The 24,683-nt window shown below is 53.0% G+C and overlaps 1 protein-coding gene across 2 annotated transcripts; it reads left to right on the top strand.

Moving 5' to 3' along the window:
- LOC100232386 (argonaute RISC component 1) lies at nucleotides 1–22,980 on the top strand. Of its 2 annotated transcripts, none has more exons than XM_030290494.4 (19): nucleotides 1–159; nucleotides 6,979–7,162; nucleotides 7,899–8,019; nucleotides 8,150–8,331; nucleotides 8,582–8,718; nucleotides 8,819–8,953; nucleotides 9,222–9,309; nucleotides 10,404–10,551; nucleotides 10,654–10,773; nucleotides 11,569–11,691; nucleotides 12,093–12,226; nucleotides 13,430–13,614; nucleotides 13,749–13,908; nucleotides 14,200–14,290; nucleotides 15,962–16,156; nucleotides 16,283–16,417; nucleotides 17,284–17,385; nucleotides 18,165–18,364; nucleotides 18,783–22,980. In XM_030290494.4, the coding sequence occupies exons 1-19, from the start codon at nucleotides 135–137 to the stop codon at nucleotides 18,889–18,891; spliced, it is 2,574 nt and encodes an 857-aa protein (XP_030146354.1). In that variant the 5' UTR covers nucleotides 1–134; the 3' UTR covers nucleotides 18,892–22,980. The 2 variants fall into 2 exon arrangements, with proteins under 2 accessions (XP_030146354.1, XP_072774140.1); XM_072918039.1 differs by having other exon boundaries at nucleotides 16–159; nucleotides 8,150–8,335; nucleotides 8,586–8,718; nucleotides 18,783–19,412.
- The last annotated feature ends 1,703 nt before the right edge of the window (nucleotides 22,981–24,683 follow it).

The raw sequence follows: 24,683 nt of genomic DNA, 5'->3' as shown, positions 1-24,683 counted from the left end.
GGGCGGCGGCGGCGCGTGCGCGCGGCGTGAGGGGCGTGAGGCGGCTGCGGCACCGGCCCCGGCCCTGCCCGGCCCCGGCCCCCGGCACGGCCCTGCCCCGGCCCCCGGCTCGGAGCGGCGCCCGCGTGGATGGGATGGAAGCGGGACCCTCGGGAGCAGGTACCGCCGGCGGGGATGGGGAGGTCGGAGCGCTGCGCGCCGGGGAGCGCCGTGAGGGCGACGGGGGGCGAAAGGGATGAGGCCGGTGGAACGGGGGACGGATGTGCGGCGGGGGCTAGGGGACCTGTGGGCACCGGGGCGGGGGAGCGCGGTGGAGGGGTGTGCGGAGGGGACCGCGGCGGGTGGCGATGGATGTGCGGGGGCGATGCCGGGGATCGGAGGATGTCTGAGCGGCGGGGTGCGGGGGGGCTGCGGGGCCGCCGGGCAGGCGCGTCCCACGGGTGCCCCGGGAGCAGCAGCGGTGCGGGCGCTGGGGAAGCGGCGATGGAGGGACCTGCAGGAACCTCGCGGGAGGGGGCACAGGGCCGGGGTCACGTCCAGCCGCAGGTCCCCACAGCGCGGAGAGAGCCCTGCTCAAGGGGCCTACTCTGCACAAAGCAGCAGCAGCATCCCCCCAGCTTTCCAACCTTTCTCCCAGCTCCCATTCTATTCCCCCTACCTCCCACTCCATCCATCCCCCCGGCTGCCATTCCACTCCCCTCCCTGCCATTCCCTCCCACCCCCCAGCTGCCATTTAATCCCCCGGCTCCCCATCCATCCCCCAGCTCCCCGTTCCCGAGTTCGGGGAGCGGGGCGCAGGCTGCAGCTGGCGCGGGGCCGGCGATGCCGTGTGCCGTGACAGCACCGAGCGTCTCCTCTGCCCGTGCCAGGGCGTGCGCCGAGCCAGGGCTGTGCATGGCCCCGCGGGGCCGAGCTCCAGAGCCACCCTGTACCCCCGTGTCCCCTGCCGCAACCCCGGCATGGATGGGAGCAGCTGGCAGTGCCCTTCGTGCCGGGCAGCTCCGCCAGGGTTTGCAGGTCTGTTCCCTAGGCTGTAGCATCGGCTGCTGCTCGCTCCTGTGCCTGGCCTGAGCATCGCCAACTTGCGCTGCTGAGTCCCAGAAGGATTTTGGTGCCTAAAATAAGACAGAGGGAGGGATGGGGTGATGGAGATGCAGGTCACTGCCCTGCTGAGGCACGGGGCGATGGGGATGGAGAGCTGCTGCCCTTTCAAGGAACAAGACAAGGAGATCGGCAGTCACTGCCCTGCCACCTCTCTTGTGCTGGTGGGTTTGCCACCCTCCACAACACATCAGCCTGATGAGATTTTGACATAAACCTGCTGAGTGTTTGTAAACTTCAGTCCTTTCGTGTGATATTTACTTTAAGTGTGGCACAGAAATCTCCCTGTGTCTGCGTTACCTTCTGGCTAGTGGGTGCTTTGTGTTTGGGCTGATTTATGGCCTCTGGAAGCAGTGATTTGGCGGCACCGAGGGCTTTGCCAGCGCCTTGGGGCGATAGCAGTGCTGCTGCCTCAGGGCCACAAAGATAATGCTGCTGGACACCCTGCTACCCCAGCCTTAAATGATGCTCTTAAACGATGTTTTAAAAGAATCTCTTGTGTTGGGATGGGGATGCACTCGGTAGACAGGTTTGGGTTTCAGTCCCTGGGCCTGTGAGGGCTGCACTGGGAGCAGGGCTCTGCTGCTGCAGTGTTGGGAGTTTCCTGTTCTATCCCCAAATTTGGCTGGGGGATGCCTGCTCTTCACCCCTTGGGCAGGGGACTCCTGACCCCATGTCATCAGAGCTGCTGTGAATCCTGCCCTGCTGTGGCACCCCTTTGCTTGTGCCAGACCCTGAGTATGGGCTGAGCCTCACAAGCGAGCTCTGATGATGCTGTGGCAATAAAGCAGAAACTGGCATGTGCCTGGATGTGCCCAACATGGAGATGCCTGGAAAGGGAGAGGGAAAACCTAGGACATCTGACCCACAGGCAGCACTCAGGGAGACACACTCATGCAGTGGTTTTAAAAACTATTTTCCCACAACTTTTAGTTTATCCCTTGCGAATTTCCTAAAGGCTGTTAATCTCAACCGTTGTCTTCCTGTGCTGAATCTTGCAAAAACCCCAAAGCTGCTCCGTCTGTTGGGGATCTTTATCTTCAGGAAACATGAAATTGCGTATGCCTGGTTCTGGGACAGGATTAGGCCGAGAAACAAAGCCAGGAGAAGCACCTTGCCTGGAGACACAGCATGGATGGTTTATCTCTAAACACTCTTTGCAGCCTCTCCCTAAACCCTGGGAAGAACAAAACACAGGCAAGTTATTAAGATGGCAGACACGAGGAGGAAGCCAAATTAGGCAGAGAAGCTGCTCCTTGGGCAGGGTGATCCATGCAGAGCCACGGGCGGGTTCAACCTCCGCTCCCGGAGCCGGTGGCACTGCGGGGTCGTGGTGGGACATGGAGAGGAGCCGGCGTCGCTTTTGTCCTGTCCCTCCGGCACTGGGGACCGCCTTTGTCTGCGACTCTCAGCTCTGCACATCCCTGGCTGCTGCCTGGGCAGTGCAGGAGCAGCGGGAGACCTCACGGGGCTGGGCAGGAGATGTCAGCCTCCACCCAGCCCAGGCACCATTAGCTGGGACCCCAGGGTCACTGAGCAGAGTCACGCAGCCTGGATGTGCCACCGAGTGTGCTCAGCAGGGGATCTGGCACTTGCTGGGCCGGTGTTTCTCAAACTCCATCAGAGGGATGGAAAACAGCATGGAAAACAGCTGAGGCCAGCTTGGCAGAAGCCTCACAGTGTCCACACTGGCAGCATCACCAAACCACTGGCATCACCACACTGCTCTCCAGAGCCAGAGCAGCTGGAGTACAGCCCCTGTGTGCAGGTGTGATGGAGTTAGCACCCCTCTTGCTGCTTTTCCTTGGGCTCTGTTGCAGCACCTGCAGCTTCACGCTCTTGCTCAGCTCAACTTGTGGGACTGCATGTCCCAGGGTGCAGGGACACCCGTTCAACCAGACAGGTTTATAGCTTGCACTTCAGGGTGTCACCCGTGATTTCCAGGTGGGAAACACAGCAGTGTTCTTAGCAATGTTTAGTGTGAGGATTTGAAGAACTCAGCACTTTCAGATGTCAGTCCTGTAGTAAAACAGTTTAGAACCTGTTTCGGCTCATTTTTTGGGTGAAGCCACCCCAGTGCAGGGCAGGACCAGAGCTTGGGTGGCTCAGCCTTGCCCTCAGCAGCCAGGCTCTGGTGCATAGACAGTTTAATTCTGGGCTCTGATGGCTGCAGATGGAGCCGCTGTCCCATGTGTGCATCACCTGCTGAAACTCAGTTTGGTGTCAAACCTAAAAGCACTCACAGCTGTGTGACCCTGGCAGTGCTCAGGTCACTCGAGAAGGAACAGGCAGTGATTTCTGCGTTGGCAGAGCTGAGATGGGGCTTTTTGAAGTCTGGACTATGTGGAATGATGTTGGTCGCTGCTTAGAGCCAGTGGTTTTTAAGGTGTCCAGCCTGGAGATCTGGAACGCCAATTGCTCATCCTCCCCAGCAGCTGCCTTTCCCACTGGTGCTGCCCCTTGCTTTGCTCCCCGACAGGGGATTTCATTTCCCGAGGGGATTCTGGGGTGGTTTAGGATGGAGATGTCAGGGTGAGGATGGAGCACGCTGCGTGTCCGGTGGCATTTGTTGTGCCGTCTGCACCTCTCTGATTCCCGGCTGTATTTTGGCGAGTGGGTGTGCGGAGAGGGGGGCCGGCACGGACCCGCCGCCACCGCCGCCGCAATAAAACTCCCTTTTGTCTGGGCCCCGTTCCCGCGGCCCCTCGGCTGAATGCGGCGCTGGAGAGGATTTCAATGACATGGTAATTTCATGCCGTCCCACCGGCGGCTTCGCCCGACTCAGGCAGCTGTTGGGCAGCGGGTCGTGTTCCCCAGCTGTTACAATAAATAACACAAACAAAGCGTATTCCAGCGCTAATTACCTCAAACTTGCTCTCACTTCGGTGGCTCTGTCCTCGCCGCCGTCTCTGCCCGCGGTACCCGGCGAAAGGGCGTCGATGCTCCGCCGCCGGCGCATCCCCAGGACGCGGCTTTGTGTGCGAAAGTCTGTGATTCCTCCCGGGCCGGGCCGCGGAATTTCTAATGACAGCGGATTTCATCCCGCTCACTGGCCGCATTGTGCTGCAGGAACAACACTCGCCCTGCAGCCCCCGGCCCCGGTGCCCGCATTTACATGACAAAGTGGGAGCCTGTGCAGCTTCGCCATGGAGAGTCGAGGTATGCAGGAGCCAACCCCCCTCTATGCGGGAGCTGCCCTGTGTGCTGGAGCCCCCCTGTTTCCATGCACTCTGGGTAGCTTTTTAACGAGGCTTCTTCTTGTTGGCTCCTTTTCTGCTGCCTGAGCCTGCTTCAGGCATGAGGTACCTGGGGATGACAGTCGAGATGTCCGGGATCCCCTGGCAGCATCCTCCTCATCGAGGGACTCTGAGTGCTCCAGGGCAGGAATGTAGCCTGTGAAAGAATGAGCAAGCCTGCATGTTGAGCAGAGGGTTTTGGGGTCTCTCCCACCTGGGCTGAAGCAGCCAAGGCTGGATGAGAGTCTGGCTCACATGCTGGAGGTGCTGCCTGGGCAGTTGCTTTGGCTTGTCACATTCAGGGACTGTGTTGTGGTCACCAAAATAAAACTCTGTGAGTCAGACCAGGGGTGAACTTACCCATCCTCGATGCTGGTCATGGTCCTGCCCTGGTCTTTGCAGAGCATCTCCTGTGCCATCAGGTGCTGCTCTCTGCCACTGCTGCTCTGGCCACTCTGCCCATTTATCTTACCCTGAGTTTGCTGTATCTTCTGTGTCCAATCAAAATTCTGAGCCAACTTTTGTGTTGCTGGAGGGTGGCTCCTTTCTTCAGCTATGATTCATGAGCCTAATTGTGGGGTGTTATGTTCATGAAGCATCTGAGGATGCTCTGGTAAAAGGGTTTGCATGGATAAGCCTTAGTTTTGGAGTGACCAAAGCAGTGCCAAGTGTGGGATTGCTGTGGGGCAATTGGTCACACCTCTGAAACTCCTGCCAGCCCCTAAGTGGTTTCAGCTCTTCTTAGGCACCCAAGTGCCACTGAGCAGCTGACATACTGTGGCCACTGCCCTGTGTTCCCTGCATCTGTGGGGTTACCATGGCACATGGAGTTGTGTGTGGTCCTGCTCACACACGGCTGCCAGGATTGTCTGGCGAGTGAGATGATCCAGAGGAGGAGCTGGACTTCACATGGCTGCAGGGAAGGCAGCAGGGAGCTGCTGTCCCCTGACAGATCTTACAGGTGGGCAGTATGGTTCCTCACTCAAACTCAGGGACTGGGAGGCTCCAGCAGCACTGGCAAATACCTCTTTGCTTATGAGCCATGATTTAAAAATGCATCAGCTCACAGCCAGGGAGCTGGCCACTGCCAAGAAATGTTAATCATGTGGAGACATGACTTAGATCGGGAGCAGCTCATCTGAAAATCAGTTCCTTCAAACGAAGCTTCTTCCAAAGTGCAGCGCAGATGTTTTTCGGGGGCGGTTGGCAGTCGCCCGGTCCTGGAGCAGCTGTGGGTGCCTGCAGGGTCTGAGGGCCGTAGTGCACTCAGGGATCCCGACCTTGCTCCAAGTTCTGTGCTGCCTTGTCTGAGGAGGTGCTGGGGCCAGGTGAGCCCAGGCTTGGGGCTCCCAGCAGATTTTGGGGCTTTTGAGCTCCTGTTGCAGGGCAGAAGCAGGAACAGAGGTTGGTTTTGGAGAATTAACTTCTGCAGTTCAGCCCCTCAATGCTCACAAGAGTTTTCCCATCCCCTCAGTGTCCTGCAACACTGGTGGTCTTCCATGGGCAGGAAAAGTCTTGCTAAGTTTGTGTGCAAAAGTAAAAGGCAAATTTGAAGCTTAGTTTGCTGCTCTACTGTTTTTCTGCTTCTGGTATTTTTAGCCTGGAATGGAAATTTGTATTTAAAAAGAAAGTGGATGGGAGAAAGGGGTGCTGAAAGCACCATGTGTTCAGGAGCTTGAATTGGAGCTGGGTTGCTGTCTGTGGGCCGACGTGGACAGTTGGCTGCGCAGATGGAGCGCTCCGAATACTCCCTCACTTGATCCCTACTCCAGCCCAGCTGGCTTGGACCTTCCAGTGTTTGAGGAACAAATAGAAGGTGCAAAATGGGAGGAGTGGAGATGGGCAAAGTGGGAATGGGGCAGGAAGGGCAGAGCTCACCTCAGAGAGCAGTGGTGTGGGATAATTCCTTGGCAATATTTTCAGATACTTTTGAGTCCGAGGGTGCTGTTGATTTAGAAATGCAGCTCAGTCCTGTAGCCATGTGCTGGTTCCATCCTGCATCTCCCGAACTTCATAAGTGAGTTTGTGTAATGGGAATTGTGGAAAAACTGGTATTTCCCTCTTTACTGGTCCCCGCTCTGCTTCAAGTAGGGATTTGGGATTGGTTTGGATTTGTTTTGGGGTTTTTTTGTGCAAAACCCAGCAGTTCAACAATTGTCTAGTCCAGATGGAATAATGTGTTTCCTGTTTCTTGTTGCATCCTCCCTCCAGCAGTGAGTTGGAATTTGCTGGGGAATGGAGGGGAAACACGTGTCTGTATGTCCCTGCTGATAGAGTATCCAGGGAATTGCATCCCCTTGGAAAGGGGCACTGTGATGATGGAGCTGGTGCTGCTCTCCCATAGCAGGTGGCAGTGCTAGAGCCTGTGCCAAGGGAGTTGGTGGGGCCCCTGTGCCCTGGCACTGCCCTTCAACAGCTTGGCTGGCACCAGTGCTCCCCAGATGGTGCCCAGGGAAGCTGCTTCCTGCTGTGCTGCTCTGAATTGTACCACTGCCACCTCCTGCCAAGAGGAGGGGTAGTGGGGCACCTTCCAGTTCAGGATGTGGTGATGGAGAGTGCTGTGACTCTGTGAGATCTGTCTGTCTGTCTGTCTGAGTTTGGGGTCCCTGGCAGCCCTCCTGACCTGTGCTCTCTTCCACAGCTGCAGGCGCATACCTGCCCCCCTTGCAGCAGGTGTTTCAAGCGCCACGGCGGCCCGGGATAGGAACTGTCGGGAAGCCCATCAAGCTCCTGGCCAACTACTTTGAAGTGGACATTCCCAAGATCGATGTGTATCATTATGAAGTGGATATCAAACCCGATAAATGTCCACGCAGAGTCAACAGGTAAGGCAAGTATTAGAGGTCTGGCACTTGTTCCCTGCATCCAGTTTCCTAGTGGAGACTCTATAAGTGCCTGTCTCTGTCTTTGCAGTAGAAGCCATTAGGGTGACCATTATGGCAGGGGTCACGGCAGTGGCAGGGGTCATGGCACTGCATGATGCCCACAGGTGGCTGGACCCCCCAACCATGTTTGTGCAGCAGTGCTGCTTCCTGGCCTGGGAGCCTCAGGGGTCTAGTGCCTCAGCACAGTCCCTGCTGCTCTGAAGCAGCTGTGCTATTTTGGCAACAATCCCTGATTTAAAAATAGCGAGCCCAGAGCTTGGGCCATCATGTACTTTTCTTTGTTTTCCTTTTTGATGTGCTCTTCACTGCCTGTCCCCTCCTGCCCTTGCAGCCTGGGGAGCTCTGTGCCCCAGGGGCCAGCAAGCAGATACTGCATGTGCTTTAGGCAGTGAGTCACACTGGCAGCTCCAGCCACTGTGTGTTCCCCTGTGCCATGTACACTCCTTCTTCCCCCCAGTGCCATGTGCACTCCTTCTGCCAAAGCCAATGTACTGAGCTGTGGGACAAGGCACGTGGCTGCTTGTACAGGGGCTTTCCTGAGGACTCTGCTCTCAGTTGCCCTGGGGAGGGAGGCTGAAGTCAACTGGACAAGTTGCAGAAGGTATCAGGGTGTAAAGAAAGTGACAAAACAAACCTCTCCCTTTTCTCCTTCTGTTCTTCTATCTTGCCTATATAGGGAAGTCGTGGAGTACATGGTGCAGCACTTCAAACCACAGATCTTTGGTGACCGAAAACCAGTCTATGATGGGAAGAAGAACATCTACACTGTCACGGCCTTACCCATTGGGAACGAGCGGGTAAGAGTGGGCAGCGAGCCCCATGTGGGCACTGTGACCTCCCTCCTTCCTGGGAAAGACCAGCAGAAAACGACCCCGCCTCATTCCTGCAGGGATGCCATGGTCACTGTCCCTTCCCTCCTGCACCTAGGTTGACTTTGAGGTGACGATCCCGGGGGAAGGCAAGGACAGGATCTTTAAAGTCTCTATCAAATGGATGGCCATTGTGAGCTGGCGCATGCTGCACGAGGCCCTGGTCAGCGGGCAGATTCCTGTCCCACTGGAGTCTGTCCAGGCTCTGGATGTTGCCATGAGGCACCTGGCTTCCATGAGGTACCTGCACTGAGGGACAACGGGGCTGTGCCAGGGAGGGGAGGGGACTGCTGCCCTTGGCAGGCTGCTGTGGCTGGGACTGGCCTTGACAGTCATTGGAGGAGGCAGCTGTGCCAGCCGTGTCCTTGGGTACTCTTGTAAAAGAAATAGAGGGGGTGATGCAGCTGGCAGGGCGAGTGCCAGCTCAGGGGTATGGGGGTGCTGCCGTGTACCCAGTGTGTGCCACTGACATGGTGTGCCCCGCTCACAGGTACACTCCCGTCGGCCGCTCCTTCTTCTCCCCCCCTGAAGGCTACTACCACCCCCTGGGAGGGGGCAGGGAGGTCTGGTTCGGCTTCCACCAGTCAGTCCGGCCTGCCATGTGGAAGATGATGCTCAACATTGATGGTGACGTTATTGCTCATGCTGGGGAGCTGCAGTGGGAGGGCTGGGTGTATTTGAGAAGGCTGATTGAGAGCAGAGACACATTCTGATGTCTGTCCCACAGTGTCAGCCACTGCCTTCTACAAAGCCCAGCCTGTCATTGAGTTCATGTGTGAGGTGCTGGACATCCGGAACATCGACGAGCAGCCTAAGCCCCTGACGGACTCGCAGAGAGTGCGTTTCACCAAGGAGATCAAAGGTAGAGCCCCCAGGGAGCTCTGGAACCTGTCCCCTGACACTGGCTGTGGTTTATGTCCCACCCAGCCCCTGCAGCGAGATGGGGATACAGAGGTTGCACATTTTAAATGTCTTCTGGGGCACCACTGCCTCCCTCATGGTGTTGTTGGGGTATCTGCAGGCAGGAAATTAGTTATGGAAGCTGTTGACAGTGTCCCGGAGAAGTTGGGCAAAGGGAAATTGCTCCCATCTTCACCATGGCTGTGCTTTGTCTCCCTGTCTCACATCAGGTCTGAAGGTGGAGGTGACCCACTGTGGGCAGATGAAGAGGAAATACCGTGTGTGTAACGTTACCCGACGGCCAGCCAGCCACCAGACGTAAGGCGGGTGGGCAGATGCCCTTGGAAAAATCCACGCTGTTCTCCGTGTTAACAGCTGCTGGTGTCGTTAGGGAGAGCTGAACAGGAAGCTCCAGTCTTTGATGGCAAAAGGAGACGTGTCTGGGGCTCTGCAGCCCTGTGCCATGTGTGGAGTGGGATGAGGGAGATGGAGCTCAGAGCATGCTGTGTCTGGCAGGCGGAGCGCGGCGGTGGGCGGGAGCTGACATGCCAGGAATTGTCCTACTTTTTACCTCCGGGTTTGGTTTTCTTCATTCTTAAAATACTCACTGCCAGAGCAGAGACTTTGTCAGGGGCTAGCACCACTGCCTGCCTTGGAATTTTTTGTGTGTGCCTGGAAGCAGGCTGGGCCTGGGCACCCCTCCGTATCTCCTGTGCAGCAGCATCCATGGGTCACAGCCTTGGGGCTTGGCAAGTGCAGGAGGAATGTGGCACCTCACTGATGTAGTCAGCCTGCCTCTCCTGTAATTTTGGTCTTCTACAGAATATCAGGTCAATTCTGCATTTTCATGGAGCTCTTTATGGGGCTGGGAGCAGCTGGTGCTGGCTGAGGATGGGTATTGCACTCCAGCTGCAAGTGTCATGGTGCCTCTCAGCCCCGCAGCCAGGATTTTTTTTTTTTTTTTTGCTCTGTTTCTGAAGGGAAACATTCTCCTCCTGCCTCCCTCTGCCCACCCTGCAACTGCTGTCCTGTACCTGGAGAGGCCAGTTAGCCTTTCCCCGGGGTTCAGTTCAGCTCCTAGAGGGGACACCAGGCACAGAAGCCCTCCTGAGTGCCAGTGTTGTACTTCTGTGCCCAACCACGGCACGTGTGACAGGTCCTGCAATAAACATCTGCCCTGATTAACTGGATTAGTGAGGGAGAGCTTTATTTAGGGACCTCAGTCCCACACTGGGGTAACAGTATTCCTGACTCCATTTCTAAAAATACCACTGTTGTGCTTTTTATTTTGTTGTATGGCAGCTCAGGGTGGGAGCCTGGCAGCTCCCTTTTCCCAGCCACAGTACATAGTGCCTGAGGTCTGGAAGTGTCTGTTCTGAGTGGGTGCACCCCTTGTGTCCTGCCTCTGCCAGGTTCCCGCTGCAGCTGGAGAGTGGTCAAACAGTGGAGTGCACAGTGGCTCAGTACTTCAAGCAGAAATACAACCTGCAGCTGAAATACCCTCACCTGCCCTGTCTCCAGGTTGGCCAGGAACAGAAACACACCTACCTTCCCTTGGAGGTGAGTGCTGGCACCTGTGGCTTGGGGCTGTGCTCAGCTGTGGTCCCCTCGTGTCTTACCTGTCCCCAACACATGGCTGCTGTCTGTCCCCTCCCCGTGCAGGTGTGTAACATCGTGGCAGGCCAGCGGTGTATTAAGAAGCTCACGGACAATCAAACCTCAACCATGATAAAAGCAACAGCCAGGTCTGCCCCAGACAGGCAGGAGGAAATCAGTCGCCTGGTATGTGACGCAAGTCCCTGGAGGCAGGGTTGGGGCTTGCCACCAGTGGCAGGCTATGGCATCGTGTCCATGATGGACTTTGCCATGGTCCTGCTTCTCAGCTGCTCTGCGGTGGAGAGCTGTGACCTGCTGAGAAGGTGTTGGGGATGTTAATGGTGGGGTTTTATCCCCCTCTTCCCACTGAATACCTGCGCAGAGGTGCCTGTGTGTATGTAATAGACAGTGGCACAGGTGAGCCTGGCTCAAAGAGACCATGCAAATGCACTTGCAGAAAATTCAGGCCCTTGCGCTGATGGAACCTGATCCAAAGGGAGCTGGAACTAAAAATGGGAAACAGATTAGAGACACGCCTCTGGCTGTGGTGTATGTGGGGCTGTGTGTGGTGGGGCTGCAGTACAGGAACTCTGTGCCTGGTCACTTAGTTAACAGGGCTGTTGTTCCCCAAATGCATACATCTGGACTTTTGAAGCCAGGGACATTTGGTATCCTTTCTGGAACTCTTGATGAGTTCCTTACCAGTCTGAACCATCCTGTTGAAGTCTTAAATCTCAGGAGCAGGCTGTGCTGTTAGTTGCATTAGTTAGTGTGTTTCAAAATCAGGTCTCTGTGGGTCAGTTTGCAGGAGAGGGTTTGGGCCTCAGTGTTGATCTGCTCGACCTCCCCTGTCAGAAGTGCTCCACCTGCAGCTCTGTGGAGAATAGGGCTTCAGGTGTCCATATTTCCTGGCCAGCTGCAGCTGCCTGGGATGCAGCAGTTGGTTTTACTCAGTCCCATGGCCCTTCCTTCCCTCTGCAGATGAAGAATGCCAGCTACAACCTGGATCCCTACATTCAGGAGTTTGGGATCAAGGTGAAGGATGACATGACGGAGGTGACAGGGCGGGTCCTGCCGGCTCCCATCCTACAGTATGGAGGCCGGGTAAGTGGGGCTGCCTGGGATGGGCTGCACTGTGCAGGGAGATGCTGTCAACTCCTGGAAACGCTGTTTCTGAGCAAAAGTTTTGTTACCTTCATGTTAGTGTTGGAATGTTTTATCAAAGTGTCTTGGCTTTGAGTTTTTTGCAATATAACTGGTTCTGAAAGTTGTAATCCAAGAGTCATTGGTGATGAGATAAAGAGGAGAGGGGTGCTCAGCATAGGGCAGCTCGGGTGAATTTTCTCTCACTGCTGAGGAGCTGAGGCTGTGGATTGCCCATTGCCAGGGAGTCAGCTGCAGCCCCAGCACTGGGACAGGCAGCACAGCCCCAGCCCATGCCGGGCTCTGGGGCTGCGGGGCCGGGCAGGCTGCGGCCGCGCTCTGACCCTCTGTTTGCCTTGCAGAACCGGGCCATTGCAACTCCCAACCAGGGCGTGTGGGACATGCGAGGGAAGCAGTTCTACAACGGCATTGAGATCAAAGTCTGGGCCATTGCCTGCTTTGCCCCGCAGAAGCAGTGTCGAGAGGAGGTGCTGAAGTAAGGAAAGGGGCAGCCCATGCGGGTGGGGGAAGCCAGAGGGGCTGTGGCTCCAGAGCCACGCTGCTGCTCGCAGCTGAAGACTGCGTGTCCAGCATCACCACTGCTGGAGCTGCAGGGAGCTCCACTGCTTGTGGTACCAATCTGATGTGGGGTGTCCAGTTCCTGTTGCTTTTGGTTTATCCAGAGATCCTAACTGTCCCAGGTGCAAATGGTCCCTAAGCCATCACAAAGCTGCCAGGTTGGAGTGAGTACCTGTGAGTTGTCAGTTAGGCTCTCCTCGATCTACTCTTTGTATCAGGGAGCTGCAGTATTGGGAGATGAAACTGCTAGCTTAAAAGCTGTATTGAACTCTTCTAGTCTGAATCTCCCCAAAGAGAAGGGGTTCTGAGGATTAAAAATTTCCCCAATAATCTGAAATTACGTAATTAATGTAGGAAGCATCCTAACTTCCCATAAGTTATTACAGAGAAGTTTTGAGCTTTCTGAAAAGCTTCGGTAGTTTAGATAATACGTTTCTCTAGCAAAGTGACACAGAGCAGGAACAGTTTATTTGATTTAGGGAAATGGTCACTTTGGTTTTGGATTCTTCTGAGGCCTTAGGTTTCTCCTGACTGAGAGTGGATGCATTGAGGTGAGCGCTTTGTGTGTCTCTTCTGGGTGTTTGGCATGGTCAGTGTTTGGGGTTTGGAAGAACTTGGAGTGTCCATGTCTGCAGTACCTGGGTGCAGGTGGGAGTGACACTGCACTCCTCCCATGATCCCTTTGCAGCAGAGCTGTGAGCCTTGTGTTCCTCTGGCTCTCGCCCATCAGATCAATCCTTGGCATTCCAAAAATCCAGAGAGTGGCTGAGCTGTGGTAAGTGTGGGCTGGCATCAGCTTTACAGTCGCCTGGAAATCAGCTGTTGCAGACAGCAAGTTTGTTCCCCTCTGCTTCAGCTTCCTAAGGGAGAAGGGCTCAGCTCCATTGCATTAGGAAGTGCCAGTACGTGGGTAAGAGGGCACTGAGAGGGGACAGTTCAGCCCTGACATGTGCTGCTCTTGTGTTCCCTGTGCCATGCATGTGCTGGGTGCCATAGAGCCACCAGTGGGTGATGTGATGGCCCTGTCTCTGTGCTGTGCTGCAGCACTCGGCCGTGGGGCTCCGTGCTCGGTGGCACAGCTGGCGTGCAGGAGGGCTCAGGGCTTCTCCTCCCGGCACAGGAACTTCACAGACCAGCTGCGCAAGATCTCCAAGGACGCCGGCATGCCGATCCAGGGCCAGCCCTGCTTCTGCAAGTACGCCCAGGGTGCAGACAGCGTGGAGCCCATGTTCCGACACCTCAAGAACACCTATTCAGGGCTCCAGCTCATCATTGTCATCCTGCCAGGGAAGACGCCGGTGTACGGTGCGTCTGGGGCGAGCTCAGAGAGAAGGGCTTTGGGCTGGCTCAGCAGGGCTGTCTCTCCCCATTCCTGAGGGTGCTGCTGGAAGTGGTGCAGGGCTTATTGCCTTGTGCTCACCTGCTTCCTCTGCCCACAGCTGAAGTGAAGCGTGTTGGGGACACTCTCCTGGGAATGGCCACACAGTGTGTCCAGGTCAAGAATGTGGTGAAAACCTCCCCACAGACCCTTTCCAACCTCTGCCTCAAGATCAACGTCAAGCTTGGCGGGATCAACAACATCCTTGTGCCTCACCAGCGGTTTGTATGGCCTCTGCCTCTCACAGTTTTGGGGTTGTACCCCAAGTCCCTCATGGTGCTCCCTGCCTGGCTTTATGTGGTGAAGAGGGTCCCTTCATAAAGTAGCTCTTTGAAATGGGGGTTTGTAGCTTGTTTCACCTTGTTGATAACGAGGTGTTGATGTGTCCAGGCCAGAGTTGGAGGTCATGGGATATCCTTGTTATCATCTGCTCATCTCCATTGGGTTGTACATCACCCTGAGATTGGCCCAAAGGCTGAGTGCTTGTTTTCTCTTCTTTCCTCTCCCACCAGTTCTGCCGTCTTTCAGCAGCCAGTGATCTTCCTCGGAGCTGATGTCACTCACCCGCCAGCAGGAGATGGGAAGAAACCCTCCATAACAGCTGTAAGTTCACAGCTTGGTGCCCAAAAACCCTGCAGGATGCAGGAGCTGGAATGGGATTCACGTGTCCATGTGTTTCTGCTGTCCTCATGATGACACTTCTTAGGGTGGGCGTGTAGCCTGTCAGGTGTTTTTATCCCAGTCTTGGGAGACTTCATCCCGATCCCTTCCTGCCTCTCCGCGCAGGAAAGCTCCAGTTTTTGGGAGCCGCGGGGAGACTGGCAACTGCCACCAGATGGGGCTCGTGGTGTGCTGGCCCCGAGTGTGGCCCTGAGAGTGCCGGGAGCTTGGTGCTGCACAGAGTCATTCTGGGGCATCCCTGTCCAGCTGCAGCCCTTCAGGGACCTTCCCCCTGCTGCAGAGCTGGGGTTTGGGACATAGAGGAAACTGAGGCAACTGGGCTTCTGAGCCCTTTGTGGAGGAGGATTTGCCTTTTTCTCAAATTAAAAATGAGCATCCATGGAGCAAAGTGCCAGGTACAGCTTGTGCCCTCCATTGGACTGGGAGACACTGCCCTGTGCTCGTTGCCATGCAGGATAAGTACGTCAGCATTTTCCTATTAAGTTCTTAACTTTCCGGGACTCACAGCTCAGGTTTTCCTTGGCATGCAAATGCGTCTTTGGAGGAGTTTTTTTTCTTAATTAGAAGGGGTTGGGAAAGGCTTTGGGCTGTTTGCTGTAGGTGTGGGTGGGACAGAACAGTCTGTTTCCTGGCGGCAGAGCTTCCCCTCTGAAAATATCTTTTGTGGTTTGTGCAGGACCACTGGGGCTTTTTTCTTAATTTTCATGAAACCGTTTTTTAAGCTGCAGGGGAGAAGAAGGGTAGAGCCTTTGAAGTAACTTGACAATGTCCTTCATGTGTTGTTAGTTGGACAATAGTAGTGGATCTGTGGCTGAAACTAAAGGAACAGTTTCTATTGTACACATTGACTCTAGTGGGGGAGCCCCAACCCCAGAGCTCTGCTTGCAAAAGTGAAAGTGAAAGTTTTGGGGAGGGTAGGGGCAGCAGATTCACACTGCTGAGGATGTAGAGTCTGTGGTGCTTCCCCTCTGCTCAGGGGATGTGGGCACACGGCGCAGTCACTGCTGGACGTGGAGAGTGAGGCAGCTGGGTGTCTGCTCCCCAACACGGGCCAACACTTGATTCATGCTGTGCCCCCAGCCCTATGTCACAGCCAAGCCCAGCTGCCCCTGAGCTGTTGCTCTGACGTGTCTGAGGTCTGCCTGCACTGCCGAGGGAACTCCCTGCTCAATGGCTGTCATACAGTGACTCGACCTACCATGTCCTTGGGCAGCCCATGGCTGTCTGGGGCAGCCCTTGGTTGTCTTGGGCAGCCCCACTCCCTCTCACTGCCAGGTAGGAGAAGTGAAGCAAGGGCAGAGCAGCAGCAGTCCCCCACAGCCACGGCATTCAGTGACACCCACCAAAGTTTTCTCACTGGAAATTCCCACAGATGTTTAAAAGGGCATGGCAGAGCGTGACATCAGGATGTGGCCATGACTAGAGATGTCCCTTTTGCACTGATTGCCTATATTTGCTGTCCCATCTGATCTGTGAGTTCAGGTGCCCTGTCCATGGGCAGTTCATGTGGGAAGCAGGTGGAAGCTGGGAGTGTCCCACATCCCCTCTGTCCTTCCTGGTGTAAGACATGGCCTGGCCTGTCTGTCGCTGCAGGTTGTGGGCAGCATGGACGCCCACCCGAGCCGGTACTGTGCCACGGTGCGCGTGCAGCGTCCTCGCCAAGAGATCATTGAGGACTTGTCCTACATGGTGAGGGAGCTCCTCATCCAGTTCTACAAATCCACACGCTTCAAACCCACCAGGATCATCTTCTACCGCGATGGTGTTCCTGAGGGGCAGCTCCCGCAGGTGAGGAACCCTCAGATCCCCGGTGGCCAGCAGGGCCCCACCAGCTCCCATGAGGTTCCTTAAGGGTGCGCAGGGACAGCTGGGTGCTGATGTGTCCCTTCATTCTGTGTGCCCTTGTTTCTCCAGATCCTTCACTATGAGCTCCTGGCAATCCGAGACGCCTGCATCAAACTGGAAAAGGATTACCAGCCTGGCATCACCTACATCGTCGTCCAGAAGAGGCATCACACCCGTCTCTTCTGTGCAGACAAGAACGAGAGGGTGAGTGCTGCAGGGTGCCAGGGCTGGAGGCGGCTGATTCATCCCTGTCTGATGGAGGAGCCAGCCCTGGCTTTCCTAGAGGAAGTCTCACCACTGGCAGGGAGAACTTGTTCTGAATGAAACGTGCTGCTCAGTGGACTCCTACAGCCACAAGGATTAGTCTGCTTCTAGAAGCCCAGCCAGCTGTTTGCTGTTATTATGCATTACTGGGTGCTGATGATCCTGATGAGTCTTGAAATAGCCTCTGTCAGCTTGAAAACATCTGTTGTTTTGGTGATAGCTGGAGTTGCTGACGTGACAGTCTGAATAACCCCTTGCTTGCTCACAGCTTGTTCATGTGTGCTCTGCAGTAGCGTTGATTGCTGTCAGTGTTCCTAGATTTCATCTGAATTTAATGGTCAGATTGAGTCTAACCAGACTGCTCCACACAAGCAGAAAGATTTATTCTTGGGAACTAAGGACAGTTTTTAATCAGGATGTAAAAGCCCCAGTATCTTGTGGCACAGACTCCAGCACCTGCTCTACAAAGATCCCTGGTGTTTTCTGCATCTCTGAAGTAGGGTGGGCCCCTGCCCAGCCCTTACCCTGCTGCTCTCTTTCCCTTGCTGATGGTTATGTCTCCATGTCATGCCTGGTGTTGATGCCTGCAAAAAATGCCAGCAGGCCTATTCGGGCAGGGAGCAGAGTAGGATGAGCTGCTTCTGTCCCCCCTGAATGGACACTTGGAGACCATCTCTACATCTCAAAGGGAGATGGGGATGCTCCACCATGGTCCTGGGACAGGGCAGCTGTGTTAAGGACAGTGCTCTTGGCAACTGGAAATAACCAAACTCTGCAGTGCTTGGATCTCTTTCTATTCCCTGCAGATTGGAAAGAGTGGAAACATCCCAGCAGGAACAACAGTGGATACCAACATCACCCACCCCTTTGAGTTTGACTTCTACCTGTGCAGTCATGCAGGCATTCAGGTACTGTGCTCCAGCGCTGGCTCTTGGGATGCCACTGGGTTTTTGGCTGCTGTTGCAGATTTTTCTCATGCATTTGTCCTGGCTCTGTCACATCCTCTCTTTAGCATGGAGACGTGGGCAGTTGGATTTGGGGATAGTTGGATCTGAGCTGCCGCTGCGGTGGTTTGGCAAGCAGGTGCCGGGTCTGTGCTGCTGCTGCATCATGTGGCACGTACTCGGTTTCTCTCCTGGAGCCAAGGGTCTCTCCTAAGAGATTTTCCTCCTTCAGAGCAGCCAATTCAGCAGCTTGTCAGCTGGTGTCTGAGCGTGCCGGGCTCGCTGGGGCGCCTGGTCATCAGCAGGGACCTGCTGTCTGGCCGTGGGTGGGAGAGCCAGGCCAGCCGTCCCTGCCTGCTCTGCAGCTGCCTGGCTGCAGGCAGCCAAGTTTAGTCAGAAACCAGACTGGAAGAACTGCACTCGTGTAATCTGCAGCTGCTTCCAGAAGGGAGACTGCTCATCTTCCCCTCCTCTGCGCAGACAGCAGGAGCTGGCCCGCGTTGGTGGGGATGCAGTGGGCTGTGTGCACAGAGGGAACAAGCACCAGGCAGCAGCATTAGTACTGCTTTGCACCTCAGTGCTGAGGGCTTTCCTGCCTTGCTGCCTCACAGCAGGGAAGCGCAGGCATCCCTCCTGCCTGGGCTGGCCGACAGATCATTTAGATCAGGGAGGGGCTGATGGGAATCCGAGGCAGCTGCATCCGGGTGCAAGCAGCATTTCTCACACCGACCCCTCCTTCCCAGGGCACGAGCCGGCCATCCCACTACTATGTGCTCTGGGATGACAACCGGTTCACGGCGGACGAGCTGCAGATCCTCACGTACCAGCTGTGCCATACCTACGTGCGCTGCACCCGCTCCGTCTCCATCCCGGCCCCAGCCTATTACGCCCGGCTGGTGGCGTTCCGGGCACGCTACCACCTCGTGGATAAGGAACACGACAGGTGAGGGGCACAGCCTGGGAGGGCAGAGCCTGGCCTGGGCAGGGGACCTTGCTGTTTGAAAGTGCCTGTGTCTGAGAGTGCTGCAGCAGAGCCTTTCTAGGGGAAGACCTGCATGTAGCTGCATCTTCTTAAGGCCCAGCACAGGGGGAATGGGGATAAAGGAGAGTTAAATCCTATCCTGAGCTCATCCCTTGCATGTTGAGCATTCCCTGGGGTGTGTGAGCATTTCCAGCTGCCTCAAGGTGCTGGAATCTGCAGTACAGGCACAGTCACCAGCATGCACAGCATCCCTGTGCGCTGCAGTGAGGTGACTTCCTGTGCTGCCAGCACTCAGCTGATGCCCATCTCCAGGGAAGTCTCTCAGTGTTCCTGGGGGGAAAATATGAAATAATTACACAGTGATTTCCTTGATTTTCAGTGGCGAGGGCAGCCATATATCTGGACAGAGCAACGGCAGAGACCCCCAGGCCTTGGCGAAGGCTGTGCAGGTTCATCAGGACACTTTACGTACCATGTACTTTGCTTGAAAGCCTAACTTTTGTTACCTCACTCAAGAAAGCTTTCAGATTTGTAGGAGCCATACAAAAAAGGAAGCATTGGGACACCTTGTTTTTTTTTTCCAATGAGAAATCACTGCAGGGCAGGCAGTGTCGACTTGAGGCAGGAGACCAGCACCATGGGACAGAACGATCCAACACCTTTGTAGGATTGGAAGAGACTGATGACGATGATGATTATTTTTTAAATTTTTTTCTGGCTTTGCAAAATTTTGACCTGACCAAACACATGAAGGCATTCAAGGGAAGGGATAAAACTCCCGGGAGGCGGAAGCAGGTTTTCATTTTTAAGATGCAATACTAGAGACTCCTGACTGTGAACTGGCGGCTTTGGTCCTCCGTTGCCCACCAGGCGCTGGTAGGTATTTTTTGTGGGGGTTGGGGGAGGGGATTTTTAGAGCCTTAAAACAGAAAACTAGATTTATAAAACTAATATTTTAGATTATGAGATGCTTTAATGGGTTGAGGGAAAAAAAAAAAAAAAAAACAAACCAACTAGTTTATAGGAGAATTGTAACACTAACAGTTCCCCGCCCCCGAGTAATTCCCCCCCAGATAATGTAAGGCACCCTAGCACTTAGCTCAGAACTGAAAACTGTCTTCCTCGTGTTACAAGCTAGTCAGCTGCTGCCGCTCAAAGCAACAGTCACAGACTTTTCCATGGGTGAGTGCCTTACTATGATGCTGCAAAATTTCAATGTTTTTAATCTTGTAAGGAAACTAGTAATCTTGTCTTGATGGTGGTCCATATTTCCATCAGAAGGAGTTAATTTCTATGGTCCTCAGTTGCAGTTTGTGTCAGATCATGACCTCACGGTGGTTAAACCCCATTGAAAGATGTGCACTTTCATACAGGACATGTTTAATGGCTGCTGACCCATTTTTGTTTCCAATGTACTACTTGTTATTTAAAACTGTTTCTGACAAATGGGGGCATCTCCATCCCATTATGACAGAAAGCGCTATCCATGTTTTTCTTTCTTCCCCCTCCCCACCCCCCGAATTTTTATGATGGACACCGGGATTTTTTTACTAAACATTATTTTTATATGATATTGAGTCTGTTGCCAAAATCCACAAGTCATTAACATTCTCAGAGTTTACATCCCCACACTTCCTGAGGCTGTCTGCTCACGCCACAGCTCTCCAACATTTCTGTCCAATGAGTGCTGCTGACTGCAGCCTGTGCTGTGCCAAGTGCTCCACAGTGCCCATTGCCCATGTGCATTTGGCACGTGTCTGCCCGGGCCGGCTGCTTTCCCACCTACCACATCCCCACCTCCAGCACCTCCAGGCTCTCACCCTCTCTGCTGCTAGGTTTTGCTGCTCTTTGTGTCATGGTATCACTGCTCTCATGCCCAGGGTTTTTATTCTTAAAGCACACCAGATTGTTCCTTAGAATGATGAAATCCCTGTTGTTGTCAGGGGGGAAACTCCTGATTTGTGCTTGTACCAGGAAAACAGCCTTTTTCCCCACAGGAACCTGGTCACTGCTTTTCAGACCCGTTTTGCTGCACAGTGACCGTACGCACGGTGGCGGGGCCATGGTGGCAGCTCAGTACCAATGTCATCCGGGCACATTATCTGGGTTTTTTTCTATGAAAGTGTTCACAGCGCTTCCTTCAAGAGACAAATGAGGCGCACGCTCCTGCCACGTTCTGAGGGGAAGAGCTCTGGTATCATTTTCCTGCCGAACGCGTTTCCCAGGCGGCCCCACGCGAGCGCTGCCCCTGGCCCGCGCGCGGACAGAAGCACATCTACACCTCTTTGGTTTGTACTTTCTGACGTTGAAACTTGCCTTGCCTTCATGAAAACCACACCGGTCATGTTGGCCCATTGAGCTGTCCTAATCCCGGGAATTCACTCTTCCCATTTTCTTTTGGGGCAACGTGTTTGTGAACAGTGACAACATCACTATGCTATGCAAACTAAGTGCTGAGCCCACTGATGTCACGTTTGGTGAAGATCCTACGTTTAGCACAGTCCTGTTTTCCTCAAGACCACACTGTTTGGTTCATATCCTCCTTTGCACCTTGTGTCAACCTCCACTGCTGTATATCCTCAAGGTGACGGGGAGGAGACCAGGACCTATCCGTGGTCAGTAGGCAGGGAACTCTTAGGAAGGCTTTTAGAGCGTAGGGAACACATCAACACTAAGTGTCAACATGAGAAGCCTACATTCCTCTACACAAGTGCCTGCATAGTGACACCAATCAGCACCTCCATCTCATCCTCTGAACTCTGACTTACGTTCATTGAAAGCAAAACAATCTCAGAGGGGCTGTTCCCGCTCACCTGGTGTTAGAAAGCTCCTCATTAAGAATAAAATTGGGGTCAAGGTCAAGGTTCTCTCTGCAAATCAGTTTGTTCACCAGCATTACACCGGAACGCACCTGGCTGCTGCTCTGCAGTGAGGGGCAAAGGTATTTTGGTTCCTCGTTTTAATTTTAGTGTTTTAGTTGGGTCTAGAATTCTGAAATGTCTTTTAGTAGCTGTGGCATAGCACGTGCCATTTTTAACCATTTGAAAAGAGATAGTGTGGGCATTTACAGAAACAGCTTGTTGCTCTGTAACAATTTTTTTTAACCTTGAGACTTGAAATGTAAAATGGACCTTTAAGATTTGCACTCATTTGTAAGGTGGCTGTTCATAGAAAACTATGAATGAAGACTTGCTGATGTAGCACCTACTTTTAACAGCAATTTTAACTACACAAAAGCTTCACAGCTTCTGAAACTCTCAGCTGTTGACTTGCAGATCGTGTTCTGCCCTTATTTCACCCTCTGCGTTGGGTTTTCATGGTTTTGGATAAACAAAAAAGCCAAACTCAGTAGCTGCTGTGCCCTTTAAACCCTGTTCCCACTTAGAAGAAGTTAGAGAGGTTGGAGTGACCCGCATGTTTTCTATACCGGACTATGCACCGAACCCTCTCCGCGCTCCGGCATCGGCATTGCTCCCCCTCTCTTGTCTGAGACACAAACGAGTAGCTGCATGTTGAGGTGCGTTTTGCTGCCTGTAGCGGATAGGTGTTACCCCAGGTACATATCAGGATCTGTAGTTAGCCACAAACCCCACACGGGCATGGAGATCAGCTCCGAGTCTCTGCCTTCTCCGATGCGCATGAGTTCCACCTGCGCCTGGAAGTGTTGCCGAGTGCATGCAGGTCTGTGGGAGGAGGAGTAGCTTTCATTTACCTGTAGAATGCTGTTGTTTCCCTTATCTCATATCTGGACAGAACGGGGTGGGAGGGCTGCTCTGCACTCTCCCTGCAGCTTCCAGGGCAGTCGGGGTGTTCTGGGATCACACATGATGTCTCAAACAGCCCAAGCATCCAAGCGTTGCCTCGCGGAAGGTTTTCTTCTTGGAAAATCAGTGTGAAATAAAAGAATGTGATTGTTTCAGGAAGGGAAGCCAGACAGCAAGAGAGCAATAAACAAGTGAAATTCATATCTTGCCTGAGTGATTTGCACTTCAATAGTTGTGAAAGAAAATTTCCAGGACTCCAGTGCTTTTGTGTTCAATTTCCAGCCCCTTTCGTACCTCCTTTCTATGAGCAAGTGTGGGACTGTACATAGGGTGTTTACAGGACGCTCTGTTTGGGTTGTTATTTTTCTTGTGGGTTTTTTTTTTTTTTGCTCTAGCTTGAACTCTGTATGGTCCATTTGTTAAATAGCCGTGAATAGTTGATGTACAGTACTTACTAAACAAGCAGCAGCACAAAACTTATTTTATTAAGAAAATATGGCTTATATTTTAAAGGTTGAATATCAATTTTTTTTTGTATGTGTGGAATTGAGACTGGTGAAGAATAACAAAATCCTTGGATTAGGCCAAAAGAAAATACTGTAAGATCCTAACCACCTCTTTATTAAAGAAAGCAGTATGATTAAAGAGCTCCAGAACATTGTATTTATATTGGATTTGATTTAATTGCCTTTGTGGATTTTTTTTTTTTTTTGCCTTGGTCCTGATTTTTGCTTGCAACTTCGACTTTGCAGTCCCAAGTGTCTGTTACCCTGTAACTGTTTGCAGAAGACCTAAATAAAAGCAATGTGAATATGTCGGGGTGACACTCCTGAGTCACATCTCGTGGGGAAGGGACATGTGCATCCCAGCCATTCCCTCGGGAAAAGCTGGGGGACAAAGAGAGAAACGCTGACTGGAGCTGAATTGCATCAGACACTGCAGAGGATCCAGCACTCCTCACTGTCCAGATCTCATTTCAATGAGAGAAACACTTAGGCAAATAAATACGTGCTTAAAACTTCTGGGAATACAGCATAATTCCACTTTTTATTAAAATGTCAGCTGAGAAGTGACTGATTTTGGGCTCCTGGGTTATTAGGTAATAGAAATGTACATCAAAATCTGCTGTTCCTCCAGCCTCACTGAGTACTTCAGGGGCTCTTGGCTCTGAAGTGCTTTAAGGACAGATTTCAGACTCTTTTTGGTTAGACTTGGTTAGACTTGATCCTCTGGATTTCTGCACTGCCTCATCTTTTGCATTTCCCATCATGTTTTACATTTCCCAGCTTTGCAATTCTTGCAAACATCCTAGTCTTCTCCAATGCCAGCAGCCTATGGTTGAGTTTTAGGGTCCAGAACTGGAGGCTTTTTGCCATCCTCGGAGTTATTTTTTGGAGGAGTTCTTTGTTTTGCCTTACAAAGGTGCAGGGGCAGACCTTAAGCCAATGAATGATTTAGCAGTTGAGCTGTAACTAGGTTTTTGAATAATGCCAAGGAATTTTAAGGAAGTGCTAATGGCATGCAGGCACTTGTCAGTTCATTTACCTAACTGCAGCACCAGAAAGTTCTGTCCCAGCTGGGCACCTGTGCAGATCCTGCACAGGTCCGGCTGCTTTGTGGGATCTATCACCTGTTTAAAAAAAAACTTTATCAGCTTTAGAGGGGCTTTTTCTGTGTGAGGTATAACAACAAATCCTGCCTCGTGCAGCTGGGCCTGGAGTCCTAGAAAACAGGTCAGAAAAGTGGTTTCAAGTGTTAGATTAGCATTTGAGCCCGGATTACAATGCCCTAGCTGTGGGACCAGATGTGCTGCCCCCGAGGGATGTGTGTGTGCAGAGATGCCTCTCACGTATCTGCTTCATCCTGGAGATCACATTTCCCACTCCCCATTTGGAAATATTCCAGTAGGTTACCTTTAATTTGCATGGGTTTAAAATCCTTACTGTGTCACTTGCCTGAAAACTAAATTTATGCTTTTAAAGACTAATTCAGCTGGGAATCTTAAGGATGGTAATTCTTAATAATGACCCTGACATTTGGATTATGGATCTTTAACTTCTGTTGGCCCAAAATTCCAGTTCTGCAGTACCTTCACAGTTGTTTCCCAGGGGAAGGGCCCTCTCACTACCAGCAAAAGTGACATTGTGTCTTCACAATGAGTAGCAGGTTCAAACCCACTTGGGTAAGACCCGATATATAATTCATACCAAAAAAAAATATATTTTTATGGCAGAGGAAATAGAGATAAAGGTGTCACTGCCTGACCCAGCACTGAGCCTGTTGCATCTGTCACATTCAATCTCTTACCCATATGCCATTTGCCTCTTTCATCCCTCTGCGTGCTTGGTGCCAGTTTTGTAAAATATCCCTAACACAGTGGTACTGAACATTGCTAAAAAGTCTCAAAAAATGAAAACAGGGCAAGCATAAGCTCTGAATTTATGTTGATACAGTGAATCATCGAGTCATGAACCATTGAATATCCTTAAATTGGAAGGGATCCACAAGGATCATCC

The sequence above is a fragment of the Taeniopygia guttata genome, chromosome 23 (assembly GCF_048771995.1).
Source record: "Taeniopygia guttata chromosome 23, bTaeGut7.mat, whole genome shotgun sequence".
Taxonomy (NCBI): domain Eukaryota; kingdom Metazoa; phylum Chordata; class Aves; order Passeriformes; family Estrildidae; genus Taeniopygia; species Taeniopygia guttata.
The sequence above is the reverse complement of the archived record's forward strand: the minus strand, read 5'-3'. Positions and strand labels throughout refer to the sequence as shown.